The 17,127-nt window shown below is 41.6% G+C and overlaps 1 protein-coding gene across 2 annotated transcripts in view; it reads left to right on the forward strand.

Annotated features, from left to right (window-relative positions):
* EGFL6 (EGF like domain multiple 6) overlaps positions 1–17,127 on the forward strand; it is a 63,291-nt gene that overhangs the window by 37,282 nt on the left and 8,882 nt on the right. For both annotated transcript variants that reach the window (XM_053580595.1, XM_053580596.1), the window contains 5 exons: positions 1,363–1,497; positions 3,203–3,325; positions 10,971–11,246; positions 12,839–12,919; positions 16,800–16,901. In XM_053580595.1, the coding sequence (XP_053436570.1) occupies positions 1,363–1,497; positions 3,203–3,325; positions 10,971–11,246; positions 12,839–12,919; positions 16,800–16,901 (717 nt within the window). The remainder of the gene's footprint in view (positions 1–1,362; positions 1,498–3,202; positions 3,326–10,970; positions 11,247–12,838; positions 12,920–16,799; positions 16,902–17,127) is intronic.

The following is a 17,127-nucleotide window of genomic DNA, read 5'->3' on the forward strand; positions in this document are numbered from 1 at the left end:
GAATGCTGATAGAGTTTTTAAGCTTCTTCGATTTAAATAAGAAAATGTCAGTGTGGTTCCATAATCTTCACTACAATAGAAATACAAGGGCTGTCCAGAAAGTCTCCAGCCATGTGGTAAGAAAGTTGTATTAACAATGGCTGGGTACTTTCTGGACAGCCCTCATATTTTTCAGTCAAAGCGTTGGATGTTTACTTATCCTGAATGTACACAACATCATAAACTGGATTTAGAGGCTCAGCCAAATTGGTCCTAAATGAATTAAATACTTACTTAAAATTACACACATAAGTTAAAATTTTATCTCTACTCTTTGAGAGCATTCAAAGCTTTAATTAGGTTCATGGGGTTTAATACTTTTTAGTACAAGAATTATATGACAAGGCTAATTCTTGACCGAACTGAATTGAAATTTCCACCCACCTCTTTGATTTGTTGGGTGTCATTTTTATTAGAAGAAAAAGATGGGGCAGCACCTGTGGCTCAAAGGAGTAGGGCACCGGCCTCATATGCCGGAGGTGGCGGGTTCAAACCCAGCCCCTGCCAGAAACTTAAAAAAAAAAAAAAAAGATGATGTGCATGAAAGTGATCACTGAAAACTAATTTTGGTCAACCCAACACTTAGTTCTTAGTTTAAGAATTCAAGGAAAATATATAAGCCAGCATCAACTTGCATGTTTAGCCACAGGTCCAAGAGAACAACATAACATCTATTTGATTTGACATCTGAAAGTAAAGCAAAGCCTGGGTCTTGGTGGATTGGTCAGCATAGCTGTCCGCCCCTCTGTCCCCTGACTTTCAACGATAAAAAAGGAACACACCTATTGTTGGCTAAAATTGTATCATAGGACTACACCAGGCCCAGCGTGTATGCATGTGTGTGTCCCTACACAACCACATTTCTGTGATTTGAGTCAATATTGCAGGAGCCTTGGAGGATCTTCCTAATAAAACAATTCTGTGTATTTGGGTTTGCTTAAAAATATAGCTGTCTGAATCTACTTTCAAAAATTGTATGTTGTACAATATACAAGGATGGGGAAAATATCCATTCAGCACACATGTAGGTACCAAGTGCCGGCCATATGCTTTCCACCCCAGAAGAGCCAGGGCCCAACAGGACAGAAGATGTGAATGTAAGCAGTGACATTACAGCAAGGTAATGCCTCTAAAAAAGAAAAGGCACAAGATGACATAAATACATCAAGGTGGATGCTGTGCGTGGGCTTGGGGGGGCGGATCTAGACTGCTTCCGGAGGACACGGTGGTGGAAGCGGTATGATGTAATCCATGTTCCAGGTGAGGAAACTGCGTGTGCTGCTTCTCTTTCTGTCACTGACACTTTCTGGTTCTGCACTCTAGATATTGACGAATGCATCTCTGGTAAAGCTGTGTGTCCCTATAATCGAAGATGTGTGAACACATTTGGAAGTTACTACTGCAAATGTCACGTTGGTTTTGAACTGCAATATATCAGTGGCCGATATGACTGTGTAGGTAAGATTCAGTGGTATCTTCCTCCCCCCCCCCCCACCAAACCTGTCGGCTTTCTCTGCAGATACTTTGGTGGCAATTCAACCTATGAGTGGAACAATCCTCTGAACAGACCAGCTTAACAACACAGAAAAGTTTGGGGCTTTTTTAAAAGTCTCTGGCATTTAGGAAATTCCAAGGACATCAATTATGAAGCCAGGTCAATAATTATTTAAAGTAAGGAATATAACTCTGTTATGGAGGCGAATATCTCAGGATGATTTTTGAGGGTTTTTAAAAATTTGGTTGTTTTTGTTTTGTTTATGTTCGGGGTTGTCATCTAAAAATGAGAACAGGAAAGCAGTATTTGTATTTGATAAAAGGAAGAAATACAGGCCTATCTGATCTTGATCCCAGTGGGCTATTCACAACAGTTTCCGTCAATGGTGGCTTTAAAAAAATGTCTGAAGGACATGAAGGCACATATTCCTTCTTCTTTAGCTCTTTCAAGATCCAAACAAAATGTTCCCTTCCATGATCACCAAAATTACTCTCTAATAAGATTTTAGTACCAGTCAGCTATTGACCTAATCTGTGTGAGTTAAAGTATGTCATCACTCAGTAAAGAGATTCCAGGTGTCAATGAGCAAGTGGGCAGTATATTTGGGGAGCCCTTGGGATCCCCTGATATAATGTAGGATGAAGGCCTGTCCTGTAGTGAAGAGAAATTCAGGCCCCCAGTAGCTTCCTATTTACACAACCCGTGTAACAAAGGTGTGTGCCTGACATGGAAAGCTAACATGTGGCAGGAAATAGGATTTATTTCTTTCAACCCTACACTCAGGGCTTCTCGGGACACATCTTTTGTAGTCATGCTGGGGTTTCAAACCATCTCCACGGCTCTTCCCTCAAACCTGAAACACAAAGACCATTCTAGACAGGTTATAAAGTCTGTGTTTCTCCTGGGCATGGCCCCCATGCCTTCCTGAAGACCTATTTGTAGCAGTGATGCTGTGTTTGGAGCATAATTCTCTTTTATAGAACAGGGTGGAATTCACATGGAAAGCTTTAAACAGTGATGAAGATTAGCCTCAGAGCTCCCTTTGTGGCTAAATTACAAACAATAGGGTATTTTGTGCATATGTCTACAAATGCATAGGTAGAAAATGGGATGGGGAATAGGACAAATGAACCTCAAGTTCTCACTTGAGTGGAATTGGGCAACTTTTCCTCCTCTAAACCCAGCGGAGGGCTCAGACCGGTCTGACTGTTTTTTCCTGCCACTCTTTGAACAAAACACCCATGCCTGTTAAGTCCAGATGATGTCAGTGGTTCCCAGCCGATCTTAACTTTTGTTCATTAGGAGTTTCAAGTCTTTCCAAATAGAGAACCGATCTTCTGATATTGCTATTTAATTCTAAAGTAGGCAAATGAAAGAGTGAAGAGGAAAACCTAAACATCTTGCAGAGTTCCATAGCATTGATAATTGGGAAATGAACTTGCCGTTGTGGGGAAGAGAGCTGCAGACACACCCCCTAGGTGCCAGGCATTGGGCAAAGCTAGAGCCTCTGCCAATGTGCCTGGGGTCTTGAACTCCTCTCAGCTCTAAGGCAACACTAGGTTTGTTGGGAGTGTTGAGTGGCTGACCCTGAAGTTGCTCACGTGTAGGGGATGGTCTTTCAGCAAGCTCTGTTAACACACATTTCTTCCCTGGCATTCACATTTTTAGATATAAATGAATGTGCTGTGAATACCCATATGTGCAGCCTCCACGCCAATTGCCTCAATACCCAAGGATCCTTCAAGTGTAAATGTAAGCAGGGATATAAAGGCCCCGGGCTGCAGTGTTCTGGTAAGTAGCATTTGGTCATGGCGGCTTACCTATTCCCAGGAAAGCGTTCTCTCCATGTGGCCTTGCTCCCTTGACTTCTCTCACTCTCCCTGTCTTTCTCACTCTCACTCTTGCTCTGTGACTGTGTGCACAATGTTCAGATTAAACTCTGCCTCAGCCTTGTCTTCTTTGCAAATTGGGCCACGTCTGCAATATTCACTGAAGTTGCAGGCACTACACTTAAAGAACAGCGAGAGTACTTAATGTCTTGCTGGTCATAACACACTTTCAAATACTGAAAATGGGATTTAAAGTCAAAAGGCACGGAGCAAATGTCTCCATCAGGATGCACTAGGTTATGGTACAGTAACAAGCACTCCTAAAGTGTCAGCAGCTTAAAACCACAAAAGATTTTTAGCCATGTGAATCAAGACTTTCCAGAACACACAACTGAAATTAAGTGTGATGAAACTGACCTCACTTTCTCTGCCATCCTCAAGGCTGGATTCACTTGGTTTCACACAGAGCTAAGAGTCTCATTGCTCTTACCGGTGAATTCTTAAATGTTTGGGTATTCAAACATTAAATTTGTAAACCAGGTGTATGAAAATAAAATCACTGCTATTAACAACTACAACAGTAAAGGGCAGTTGGGGGGGGTTGCTATTTTGTTCTTTTGGGACAGAGTCTCACTCTGTCACTCTGGCTAGAGTGCAATGGTATCAGTCTAGGTCACTGGAACCTCAAACTCCTGGGCCCAAACGGTCCTCCTCCCTCAGCCTCCTGTGTAGCTGGGACCAGTGGTGTGCACCTCTGCACCCAGCTAATTTTTTGTTTAATTTTTTGTAGAGACAGGCTCTCATTCTTTCTCAGGCTGGTCTCAAGCCCCTAAGCTCAACAGATCCTCCCACCTTAGCCTCCCAGAGTGCCAGGATTACAGGCATGAGTCACCATTCCTGGCCCACAATAGAAGTTTATTTCTCACTCCTGCTATGTCCAAAGAGAGTTTTCTGGGAGTTTCTTCCCAATATAATCACTTAAAGACAAAGGGGACAGAGGTCCCACCATCTTATGGTACTATGTTATCAACTCCAGACCTTATGGTTTGTCATAGCAATGAAAGTGTGAAGCATGGACAGTCACGTACCGCCTCTTAATTAATGCAGCTTAGAAGTATCTAACTTCAAGGGACAGAAAATAATAATAATCCTGCTGTGTGCCTCAAAGGAAAAGCAAAGTGGAGACCTCAGTGAAGAGCCAGCGTGCCTGCCAGGGCAGGCCAGTTATGATCGCAGTGCAGTCACTCCCCTGCTAAATCGTGTCTTCCCATGTTTAATATCGCCCAGGTTTATGCCTCTGCCCATGTCCCTTTTAGCTGGCTCATCGTGTGACTAGACTTGTTGACCGTCCTGTCTCAGCTCTCTCCTATACCCCTTAGCAGAGTTCCCACATGTTCACCTCCCATGCCCCCATGTGGCCAGTGCCACTGATGACTTAACTGGCTGAAAGAGTGTCCACTCAGACATACAAATAGAAACTGTATGTACTTTCTTCCTTTCTTCCTTTCTTCCTTCCTTCTTTTCTTTCACAAAGTCTCACTTTGTCATCTTTGGTAGAGTGCCCTGGCGTCATAGCTCACAGCAACCTCAAACTCTTGGGCTCAAGCGATTCTCTTGCCTCAGCCTCCTGAGTAGCTGGAATTACAGGTGCCCACTACAACGCCTGGCTATTTTTAGAGACAGTCTCGCTCTTGCTCAGGCTGGTCTCGAACCTGTGACCTCAGGGCAGTCCACCTCCCTCAGCCTCCCAGAGTGCTAGGATTACAGGGGTGAGCCACCGCCCTCGGCCCATAAACATTTCTTATGTCAAGAAAATGTCTGTTTTTCTTTGACCATCCAACTTTAAGTATATTTGGGGCTAAAACAAATTTTTCTTTATTCTTCGAAACCTCAAATTTGTCACATTGTTCTATTTGATATCTGAAAATTATGCATTTTGTTATTATCCATTGTACAGCTGAATTATTTCTTTAGTCTTTCAGTGGAATGTTTATTTAAAGGAGAAAACTATCTTTGGGTCATTCACAACGTTCCGTGACCAATCCTTTTCATTTTGCTTTAACCCTCTCTGTAAAAGAAACAGCCATGTCTCTATTGAATATTGATCTTAACAAAGTCTTAATACTCATTGCTTAAGGAAAGATGGCCCCAAATCCACCTTTCTATACACAGCAAGGTCATAAAAGCAGAAATGAGCATAGTATCCACTTTGCAATCAGCATTATAAAATGTAATATCACAAATACATTCATGTGCACATGAATTGCTATTGTATAATATAGGACATTGATGGAACAACTTTTATTATGGGTTCATTGTTTCAAAAAGCTTAGGCTGTACGTTGCAGTATGAAAAACAAGTTAGAAGATTATCCTTATGCACTATCTGTACCCAAAGGAAGAAACACCCTAAATGCAGAAATATGTATTTTTTACCATTTTAACAGATGTGAGCATTAATAATACACAGCCAGATAATTTGGTCTTGATTTGACAGCAGATGTACTTCATACTAAGAAAACCAGAAGCTAGATAATAGCTAATTTGGGGAGTACCAATCAATTTAGGAAAGAAACTATGTCATTGACTTACCAGGAGCACAGCTTCTGGAATCAGATTACCTTAGCTTGATTCCGGCTCCCTTACCCACTACCCGTGCACTAAAAACAAATTATTTAACTTTTCAGTGCCTCAATTTCCACATCTGCAAAATAGGAATAATACTATCTAGACCTTCCAGCAGTGAGGAACCTGTGGCCTTGGGGCACATGTGGCCTTCTGGATCCTTAAGTGTGGTCTTTTGACTGAATCCAAATTTTACAGAACAAATCCTTTAAATAAAGGGATTTGTTCTGCAAAGTTTGTATTTGTTTAGGAGACCGCACTTGGGGATCTGGGGGGCTACATGTGGCCTTGAGGCCGCAGGCTCCCCACCCCTCTGGCCCAGAATATATTAAATACTCAGTAAGCCTGCGCTAGTAGGAGGAATAATAGTGGCAAAGGCTTCTTTCCCAAAGTTTAGTTGTTTGCATTGAAAAGCATCTTCTTTAGTCATTAAGAATATGCTTGTGGCTTAATTCAAGTCAATTTACATAGTACACGTTCAAGGAAATTGGTTTTGGTACATCCAGGCCATCTCTGTTTTTTCTTCAATTATAACATCGACATTAGAAATTTGGAGGTATGGCCTGGGAATGTCTTCTTCTTTTTTTTTTTTAACTCAGTAAAAGATTTTAAACATTCTGGTGATGAATTTAAAAAATAATAGCAAACACATACTGAATATATGCTGGGCACTAATCGTAGTAACTCGCATGTATTTACTTACTTATTTAAACCTCACAAAACCCTATTCTTATCCCAATTTTGTAAGTGGGGAGACTGAGGCAAAGAGAAGTTAATTACTGGTATAAGAAAATATGGCTACACAATGGGGAGCCAGGATTGAAACTCAAGAAAGGACTGCGTGCTTAACCACAGGACAGCTGCGTTCATGATTAATGACTAGTCCTCTGTGATAGAGAACTCTCCTGGTCTCCTTCCTGACAAATTCCACTAGTCCAGCTTTTGTTCCATCCTAGCCCCTCCCTAGTACATTCCTCATCCCTGGTTAAGTCTCTCCTCCCAGGACTGTGTCCAAAACTCGTATTAATGAAGCATTTCTCCACCCAGACAATAGGGGATCATCTGATGAAATGAGCACAGGTGAATAAATGTCAAAGTCATATTCCCCTGGGGTCAGCTATTCTTACCTAACATTGATCTATTGATCTTCTCTAAATAAAGTCTTATCCCAAAGGCATAAAACAAAAATTAGGATTTCCAGGCAGGTGGAAGTTTTTGACAAAGTGGACATTTGGAGAAATCTCAAATCCCTCCTAAAAAAAATTGTCAACTTCATCTACAAAAGACTGGCCTGTGAACCTGAAGAATTTGAAATTCCCTATGTTTAGGGGAAAATGTGTGAGTACCCCACAAACCCTCCTACTGCAACTCCCTCCCATATTTTTATGTTTTCAAAATATAATGCAATAATCGAAACAATTTTAAAAACCATCATCAGTGATGTCAAATTTGAAACAGCAATAGCTAGATAAAAGCCAAATTTAGTTATGCATAGGCACATTTTCAGAATCCATTTTTATCCTTGCCCAACTTTCTTTTTGCATATTGAGGGACTGAAATTGTTGACACTACCAATATTAAGATGGTTTGATTTTTTTCTTTTCAATAAAAAAATTTGAAAGTTCAAAGCAGAAACTGAAAGCAGATGTTTAGGTTTGTGTGGTGTGGGCTAAAACCCCTTCCTCCTTAGTTATTAAAGGTCCTTAGTTTTATGTTGCTGATTGCATAAAGGAAATTTATAGGGAATTCCGGTTTCCTGTTAATTTTTCTTGCTGAATACTAGGAAAAGGCTCAGGTAACCATGGAAAGAATTACACAGCCTCCAGAGGAAGGTCTATATATGATCAGCACATCACAATCAAGATTTAACATGCAACTTCTGGCAAAGGAGCTGAAACAGGCCATCTGAGGGTCAGGAAAATGAGTAATGATGCATGACTTGTATTAGTACTAGTTGGTTTCATAGCTATAAGTACAGGCTGTCACAATGATAAATAACTAGAATGTTTCATTGAGAAGAGAAATGTTGCTTTTCGGTCATACATCTACCAGCCTTAGATTGATTTCAAAGTAAAAGCAATATATTAATTAAGAGCACATGTATTTTCAAAGCATTTTTTCCTCTTTTCATTACCCAAAATATTGTGGACTTCTCCTTGCTTATTTTTCTATTATTTTGATACAGATTGAATCAGCCAAATGATGAGGGAAGGAAGTAGGAAAAGAGGTTAAAGCATTGCCAGGAACAATATACTAATGAAACCCTATTCCAATTTATTTTTATAGTATTCTTTTTTTTTTTTTCACATGTAGGCAGCCAAGGGAAGGATTTATAGTATTCTTTTTAGCCATCAAAATTGATGTCTACTCCCTTATTACATTTCCCTCTAAACCATACCCAAGTAATAGAATTGAGTGAATTAATTCAAGTGTTATTAGACCATTTCTTGCTTATTCTTGGACCAACCCATACCTAGCTAGCTTATAATAGGACTAAAAAATATTTTAGTTTAAAAAAAATTTTTTTTTTTTTTTTGCAGTTTTTGGCCAGGGCTGGGTTTGAACCCTCCACCTCTGGCATATGGGGCCGGCGCCCTACTCCTTTGAGCCACAGGCGCTGCCTGGTGTTTTAAATTTTTTAATTAATTGCCGCGGACCACCCTGTCGGTGGGCTCCAGTCCGAGGGAGAGCAGGGAGAAGGAACGAGGAAGGTTGAGAGATCGGCGTAGGAATGACAGTCTGACACACTACGGGTTGGAGTATGCAGCTGCAAATTTACTGAAAGTATATGTTGGTATTTATACATTTTCTTTCCAAGGTTCAAACAATGCAATCTTTATTTTGCTTATGTTTGCAAATTATCTTTGTGTCTGCATATGCGGTTTATCATGCATTACATGTTTTCAAGGTTTTCGCTCTCCGGAGGGTGGTTTATCAGTAAAACCTGGTTACTCCCTCTTATCTTAGGAATGTCAAGGCTTGCAACTCCTCTCAGTCCTGCAACTCTTCTCAGTTCCTTATAATCTTTTTCAAAACAGCTTGACATATTCCTTTATGTATAATGCTTGACTACTTCTATATATATTTTCTATATATTTTTACTCCTATTAGTAACTATACTTTGATTCATAATTAATTGTTTGTCAAACATTAAAATACTCTATTGATTTGTATTACATATGAAAATTAGTGAAGCAAGATGTTTGAACAAATCCTTATTGTGGGAGGTCATGTCTTGTAAAAGTTCTGCTTATGCATTCATTCTGTTTTTTCTGTCCCTACTGATATTTATGGTGGGAAAAACCTCTTTGTGTGCTCATTAGTGGTGCCACTGAGTCTAGCAAGCTCATGAGGTTGTGTTATATTTGGATCAACAGTGTATTGTGTTCTTTTTTTAAGAAAGTACATATTGATAGTTTATCAGAACAAACAGACTTCTGGTACAGAATGACAAACACATGAATAGATGCCACAATCTTTAAACTTAAGCGGGTGACTGAGCATGCTAGGCAACATTTCTGATGCTGTGCATACTGGGGGCGCTGGGGGCTAAGCTCCGTGGAGCACAATCCACCTTCCCGTCGTTCTAGAACGCGGACAGCGCTGCCTCACTACGGCTGTGGTGCCATGGGTGCGGCAATTAATTACCTTTTTATAGCAAGTGAATATTCCTAATTATTATGAAGATATCCCTGAAAAGGGGGCATGTATCTCAAGAAATTTTAGCCAGTCTGGCAAAAAGTAGCTCCTAACCTTAAAGCATGAATAAATTTATCATTGAAACAGGACTGGAAAAAGAGTCATTCTTATCCTGTACCCTCAAATCTTAGCTCTGTCCCTAGTCAACTGAATGACTTTGGGGAAATCACTTAACAATGCCTAGTTGTCCCATCTACAAGACAAGAGTACTGGGCTGAATGATCTTCTTTCTACCTCTTGAGTTTTTTGACACTGTCATTTTTCCCTGCAAGGGTCATTGATCCACTAGAGGATAGGAAGAGTCAATCTAGAGGTATATTTTTAAAAGCAATTTAGTTTTGTGGTGAGAAATGGAAAATGAATGAAAAACAGTAGAAAACATATTCAATAAATATTCATATTGAATAAAAACATATTCAATAAATAAAATCATTTAGCTTTATATAGTGGTTGACTGAGGCAAAGAAATTCAAAGGAGGGAGAAAAGGGGGAAGGAGACTGGCGCAGTGGCTCACACCTGTAATCCTAACACTCTGAGAGGCCAAGGCAGGAGGATCCCTTGAACTCAAGAGTTCAAGACCAGCTCTGAGCAAGAACGAGACTCTGTCTACTAAAAATAGAAAAATTCATCCCAGCTACATGGGAGGCTGAGGCAGGAGAATAGATTGAGCCCAGGAGCCTGAAGTTGCTGTGAACTATGATGATACCACTGCACTTTACCTGGGGTGACAGAGTGAGATTCTATTTCAACAACAACAAAAAAAAAGGAAAAAGGAAAGTAAGGTATGCATACATTGGACCATAAGTTATCATTTTTGTAGTTCCCCAAAGGCCCATTATTAACAATTTATGTCGTTCAACTAATGCTATAGCTGTAATCTTTGAACATCAAAGTTTGAGAAATCTATAGGGTTGCCTGGAAAATACTGGTTTAGGGGAATAGCAGTATGAAAGCAGAAATAATAGAGGACCCTGGGACTCTATCACTTTGGGATCTGGAGCTGAACTGAGTAGTGGTAAATATTTTACCAGAGTGAAAGCAAAAACAAAAGTGCAGGAGTCTAAGAAAAGGTAGGTAAGGTAACTATCACCACATTAGAACTGTCTAAAACAGATGCAAATATAGTTCTTCCTAAAATATCAAGTATAGGTAGGGCCTCACATGGGTTCATTCTGGAAGCATTCACTTACTGCACTTTGGTACTTTCAAAATGCTCCATTTTTTGGTGAGTGGTATAATTATCAGCCAATCGGGACCTTTTCACCTGCTGTTGTTCATTTTAGCCATTCCTGAAAATTCTGTAAAGGAAGTCCTCAGAGCACCTGGTACCATCAAAGACAGACTCAAGAAGTTGCTTGCTCACAAAAACAGCATTAAAAAGAAGGTAAAAATGAAAAATGTCACCCCAGAACCTGCTGGGACTCCCACCCCTGAGGTTAACTTGCAGCCCTTCAACTATGAAGAGAACGTTTCCCGAGAGGAGAATTCTCCTGGGGAGAAGGGGAACGAGGAGCGAATGAAAGAGGAGCAGCGGCGAAGCCTTCGGGGGGATGTGTTCTGTGAGTGTCACTTTTCTTATTTTATACATTTTATAAAAAATGAACTGCAATGTCTCTGGGCAAATGAAAGGAGAGGAAAAGCCAGCACGCCTTAAGTCAAATGGATTGGGCCTTACGTCCTAAGAAGCATCAGAGGTCCTCAAACTTTTTAAACAGGGGGCCAGTTCACTGTCCCTCAGACCGCTGGAGGGCCGGACTGTAGTTGAAAAAAACAAAAAACTATGGACAAACTCCTATGCACACTGCACATATCTTATTTTGAAGTAAAAAAACAAAACAGGAACAAATACAATCACACCGCTTCATGTCGCCCACAGGCCGCAGTTTGAGGACCCCTGGAAACTATCTGCTCCCACAGATACCCAATCAAACCTGCTGCTGGGGACCAGGGGCAGTCCTGCTCCCTTACCCAGAGTGGTTTCCTGTTTGACACAGACCCTCTCTTCCCAGTCTCAGCCGAGGAAGTCTGTTTACCCTGTAGGCACTGTGTATAGCTTCTGAGCTCCCCACATAGCGCACCCCCCAAATCAGAGGGACCCTCACGACACAAATGTACCAAGCTTTACCTTTTTCATTTCTTTCTTTCTTTTTTTTTTCTGAGACAGAGTCTCAAGCTGTCGCCCTGAGTAGAGTGCTGTGACGTCACAGCTCACAGCAACCTCAAACTCTTGGGCTTTGGCACCCTACCCATTGAGCTATGGGCACCACCCCCTTTTTCATTTCTTAAAGGCACTTTTTACAGCCCCACTCTTGGAAAAGAGAACCCCACAGTTCTGTGGTTATGATTTGAAAAGCCAAAATAGATCATAGTTGAGGGGGGAGGAATTCACTAGTGGAGCTCAAGTTTCCTGTGTGATCTGGAGAACGGTCACAGCCCCCTTTTCACTAGTTGCTGTGAAGAACTCACATGCGGCTCAGCCCCTCTGGGCTGGTATCCATATTAACCCCACCTGCAGCCCCACAGTGAGACTTTCCAGTTCATTCTTCATGGGCATTTGTTGTTCCTTCTATATTTTCACTTGTCTGTTCTTGGCTCTGTGACAAATGCCAGTTGGATTCAATCAAAGGAAATGTAGATACAAACCCACCCAGGGAAGACCTGGCTTACAGATGACATTATCTGAATAGACGGGGAAAATCTCAAGAAAGTGAATTTCCAAAACCTGGTGAGAAGGGATGTGTCAGTAATGCAGAAGCTTAGTTTACCTGAGAGAAGGTCTGGAAAAGATATTCTAGATAAGGAAACTAGAACCAACGTGAAGGATTTGGAAACACTGCTCCAAGACATTCTGTAACTCGAATATGTGATAAAACCCACTTCGTTCAATCATTTGATTCAAACCTTTTGAGCATGTGGGGTTTTCGATTTTTTTTTTATTAAATCATAGCTGTGTGCATTAATGCAATCATGGCGTACAATGTGCTGGTTTTACATACCACTTGAGATATTTTCATCAAACTGGTTAACATAGCCTTCACTGCATTTTCTTAGTTATTGTGTTCATTTATACTCTACACTTAGTAAATTTAACATGTACCCTTGTAAAATGGTTTTTGATTTTTTTCTTAACTTATCCAGTGTTCTTTCTTAGCCCCTAAGGTGAATGAAGCCAGGGAACTGGGTCTGGTTTTGGTCCAAGGAAAAGCACCACCTTCCACACTGGAACACAGAGGTAATAATGCCTTTCTCCTGGGTATTATCTGGAGATAGAATAACTCTCTCTCACTCACATAGCGTCTCTCATGGTGTCCCTTGTCACTTTCATTTCTTCATAGGACGAGGTGATTGTTTATCAATCACTGGTTTATTCATAAACTCTCAAGGGAAAAGCTGTTCCATCATGACACACAGCAGCAGTATTCAAATAGCAGGTCCTTGTGTGATTAGTACCACTGATTCTAACATAGTAAGGCTGCTTCTCTCTGCCACTCCTCCTGACACTGACAGTGAAGGTTTGAGGCAGACTGGATATATGCAGAAGCCAATTTGCCTCAATTCCAGTGTCTGAGAAGTCACAACCTGAAAATTGCCATGTACTAAAATCTGGCCCAAAGTGCTTATAACACATAACCACAAACCCTGGGTGGCCTGATGCATATGAGTCAGTGGATTGGCGGGGCAGTTCTGCCTATCTGAGCTGGGCTGGCTGGGTCACGCATGTGTCTGCAGTCAGCCAGGGGCCTGCTGCCTGGCTTTGCAACCTCAGATGCGCCCCCACATACCTGGGGCCTCAGTTGGAGTAATGGGACTAACTCAGCTCAGCTGTATGTGATCTCTCTTCCCCCCACATGCTAGTCCATGCTTGGGTCTTGGTCTCTTTCTGAGAAAGAGAACAGAGGCACACAAGACCTTTAGGGAACTGGCATAGCATCACTCCTGCCACATTCTGTTGGCCAAGGCGAGTCACAGGGTGGCCTAAACTTGAAGGCTGGGGAAGGAGCTGCAAAGTTATATGCAAAGAACATGGATTCAGGGAGGGATAAAAATTGAGACCAGATTGTAATCGATCTACCAAGGCCTCATAATCTGCTATTTCTTGGATATGATCTCTAATTCCTCAGAGTTTATTTAAAACATTCACTACCCATGACAGAGTATATGTGACCTCTCTACACGGACCTCAGGGAAAAGCCTATTTATCTATTTCTTTCTCTCTTGCACCTGCCTCAGTCTTCTCTTTTCTTTTCAAACCTTCTTTGACTTACCACTGTACTTGTCCTAACCTTATGCTCAAGTTGATTCCCTTTTGTGTTTACCATGTTCTAGCTCTTTGGTTTCTAGGACCATTTCCACTATGAAGAAAGTATCTCTCAAGTTCAGCCCTCCAAATTTGATCTGAGAAGCTTCTAGTAAAAACTCTTTAAAGGCTAGTAACTCATGACCCAGCTCCTATAGGCATCACGGTTTCCTCCCTATTTCTCCTAAGTGTTCTACTTTTTTACTTATCTGCAATAAGCACCTTATAACCCATTTCCATTTGGAGGAAAGCGTTTCCTAGCTCAAGGTATAAGCAACATTCTCCAAGTGCTTACGAGTTCTGCCCCAGCTCTGCTTCCCACTTGCTAATACACAGGAATTAGTTAACTCTTCTTTGGATCCCCAAACCATCAGATTTCTTATTTTACTTTTCCTTCCACAATCCGTAATGAAACGCAGAATGTTCAAAATTTCGCACATGAACTTATAACCCTATGATGTCATCAGTCTTTGAGTAAGGTGTTCTGGAGAGCTCAGGCACTATCAGAAGACTCGGGTGTGCACCCCAGCTCTTCCACTTGCTGTTTGCCTTGGGCAAGGCACTTGGATGTGTGACATCCCCTTGGTTTCACACATAAAGTTGGAATAAGAGCAAAGTTGTCCCCTTTTAGGTGCTGTTGTAAGCTGGGATCCCCAGAAACAGACCCCAAGAAGAATTTGTGTGTACGTTATCCAAGTTCGCACAGCCCGTATCCCACATGCTGAGGAAGATGGAGGAGTTTGGGCCAAACGTGCCACCATGATTATAAACTGATTGAAAAATCTTACACTATTTGTGGGATGGTAACACCAATTTCTCAAACTAGCGATTGTACTCATGAAAGAATATTGAAGTCTGAAAGCCACTGTTATTTGGTGCTTTTTCATTTTAAAACTTGGGCTAGGAATACATTATCTTTGCTGACATAAAGCAAAATAGGGGGTTAAGAAGAAAGGAGAGGAAGGAAAGGGGCATTTCTTCTGTGACAGCTTAGGACATGTGCCATCAGCCCTGGATTGCAATCTGATTGGGGACTTGGGCCCAGCTCTAGCGCTCGCTGTCTGTGGATCTTGGACAAATCACTTAGGAGCCTCAGTTTTACTTTCCTGAAAATGAGTCTGATCATAGACCTTTTGTGACAATCAAATAACATAAAGTATATGAAAATATTTGGCAAACCAAAATTAGTCTGAATCAGCTTCTGCCACTTCCCCTTTTAGATTTCCCCCATTCCTTGCCTGTTCCTTTATCCTCAGCATAAGCAGCCGAAGCCCCAAATCAGAGCCAGGGGCTAGCCTTAGTTATAAATCAGAAATATCCCAATTCTCCTGCTCTTTCCTAGTGCTATTTTTGGTTATCTGCATCAGGGGACAGCAAACATTTTTCCTGCAAAGGGCCTGTAGTAAATATTTTAGGCCCTGTGAGTCACGCAATCACTTTCACAACTACTTAATTCGGTCGCCATAGCCTTAGTGCAGCCATAGACAGCACGTACATGATTGGGCGTGGTGTTCTCAATAAAGCTTTACAAAAACAGGCAGTGGGTCAGGATGTTAGCTTGCTGGAAAAGTAACCAGATGCACTGGCTCAAAACGTATGCTGGCTGAATCAACCCTTACAGGCCTCTGATGCATCTAAACAAGGGAGTCCCGAACCATTTAGAAACTGGCAGCAGGTTAGTTTACATGGTCCAAAATACTGGTGGCAAATTCCTACCCAAAACATTGGAACCATGAAATAAAAAAGTTTTGCAACTTACTGTCTCATTTGTACCTGCGGAATTCTAATTTACAGAGGTGACTCAGGGACAACAGGGAGAAGTGAATCCCATTAAAAGAGTTTATTGCTGGCATTTCACAAGAAAAGGGACACGCCATGCCATGTCACGCAGGGAAAGAAGCAGCAGGTTTGGGTCAGGAGGCAGAAGCAGGAATGAGGGATAATCCTAAGCCATAACCTTTATGACAGTTTCTGCAGGAAATGCAAGGCAGGGTAGGACAAACACTTTAGGGTTAGGTACATTAAATAATCCTGACATGCGTTGGTGCATAGGAGCTGTCCCTATCTAGTACCTGGCCCTGAGTTGACTTAGGGCAGGGGACATATTGGCTTGGTGTGTGAGAATGGATGAAGGGGGTGGCATGCTTCTAGGTAAGTTGTTGCTATCTCTAGGAAGTGGCTAGCCCTGGGAGGGGTAGGCCCTCCCCAGGTCTGGAAGGGCCCCCAATATGTCAAAACATCACACAATGCAGCAAATATGGTCAATGCATTTATGTACTAAATGATCGGTGATAAGTCATGAACTACATGAAACTTATTCCACAAAGCATCTAGAAATTTCTGACAAGGTCTTCACTAGTTCATTTGGGTAGGAGAAGTTTTATTCTCTAGCCTGAATTTTACAAACCATTACTTATAGTCCCTGTTTTGCTTTGCACATGGGGATCTTTCCCCATTACATTTTTTTTTTCTTCAGTTTTTGGACGGGGCTGGGTTTGAACCCGCCACCTCCAGAATATGGGGCTGGAGCCCTACTCCTTTGAGCCACAGGTGCCTCCCTACGTATTTTTTTAATAGTGTTTTCATGTTAGATTTTTAAGATCACAACAGAATTTGTGCAGGATAGCTTCACAGATTTAACTCACCACAGGCCATCTGGTCTGACACTATCCCTAAGGGCATTTCAGTCGGCATGATCTGTACTCTGTGCAGCTGAAACCCTGGTATCATCTCCCAAAGCTCCAAGTGGTAGATGTCTTCCTACTGCTCCTAGTGGTTAAGAAATGTACTCTTTTCTTTTTCTTTTTTTAACCAGATTTAAATATCTCAGTTGACTGCAGCTTTGATCATGGGATCTGTGACTGGAAACAGGATAGAGAAGATGATTTTGACTGGACTCCTGCTGATCGAGTTAATGGTATTTCGCTTCGTCTATTTCCTGTTCTGCAACACGGTGAAGGTACAGAGGCTCTCCAGTGGTGGAGGGTTGTGACTCCTGTCACTGGTTACGTCAGCCTTGTTTGTCACCTTTGGAAACCTCTGGACCTCCCCAATGAATAACTAACTTGGCCCAGCTTAATTATCCTCCTGAAGTTCTCTCCCATGTACCCACCCCCTCAAAGGATGCTCTGGCCAATACCTTC

Source organism: Nycticebus coucang, chromosome X (genome assembly GCF_027406575.1).
Source record: "Nycticebus coucang isolate mNycCou1 chromosome X, mNycCou1.pri, whole genome shotgun sequence".
Lineage (NCBI taxonomy): Eukaryota > Metazoa > Chordata > Mammalia > Primates > Lorisidae > Nycticebus > Nycticebus coucang.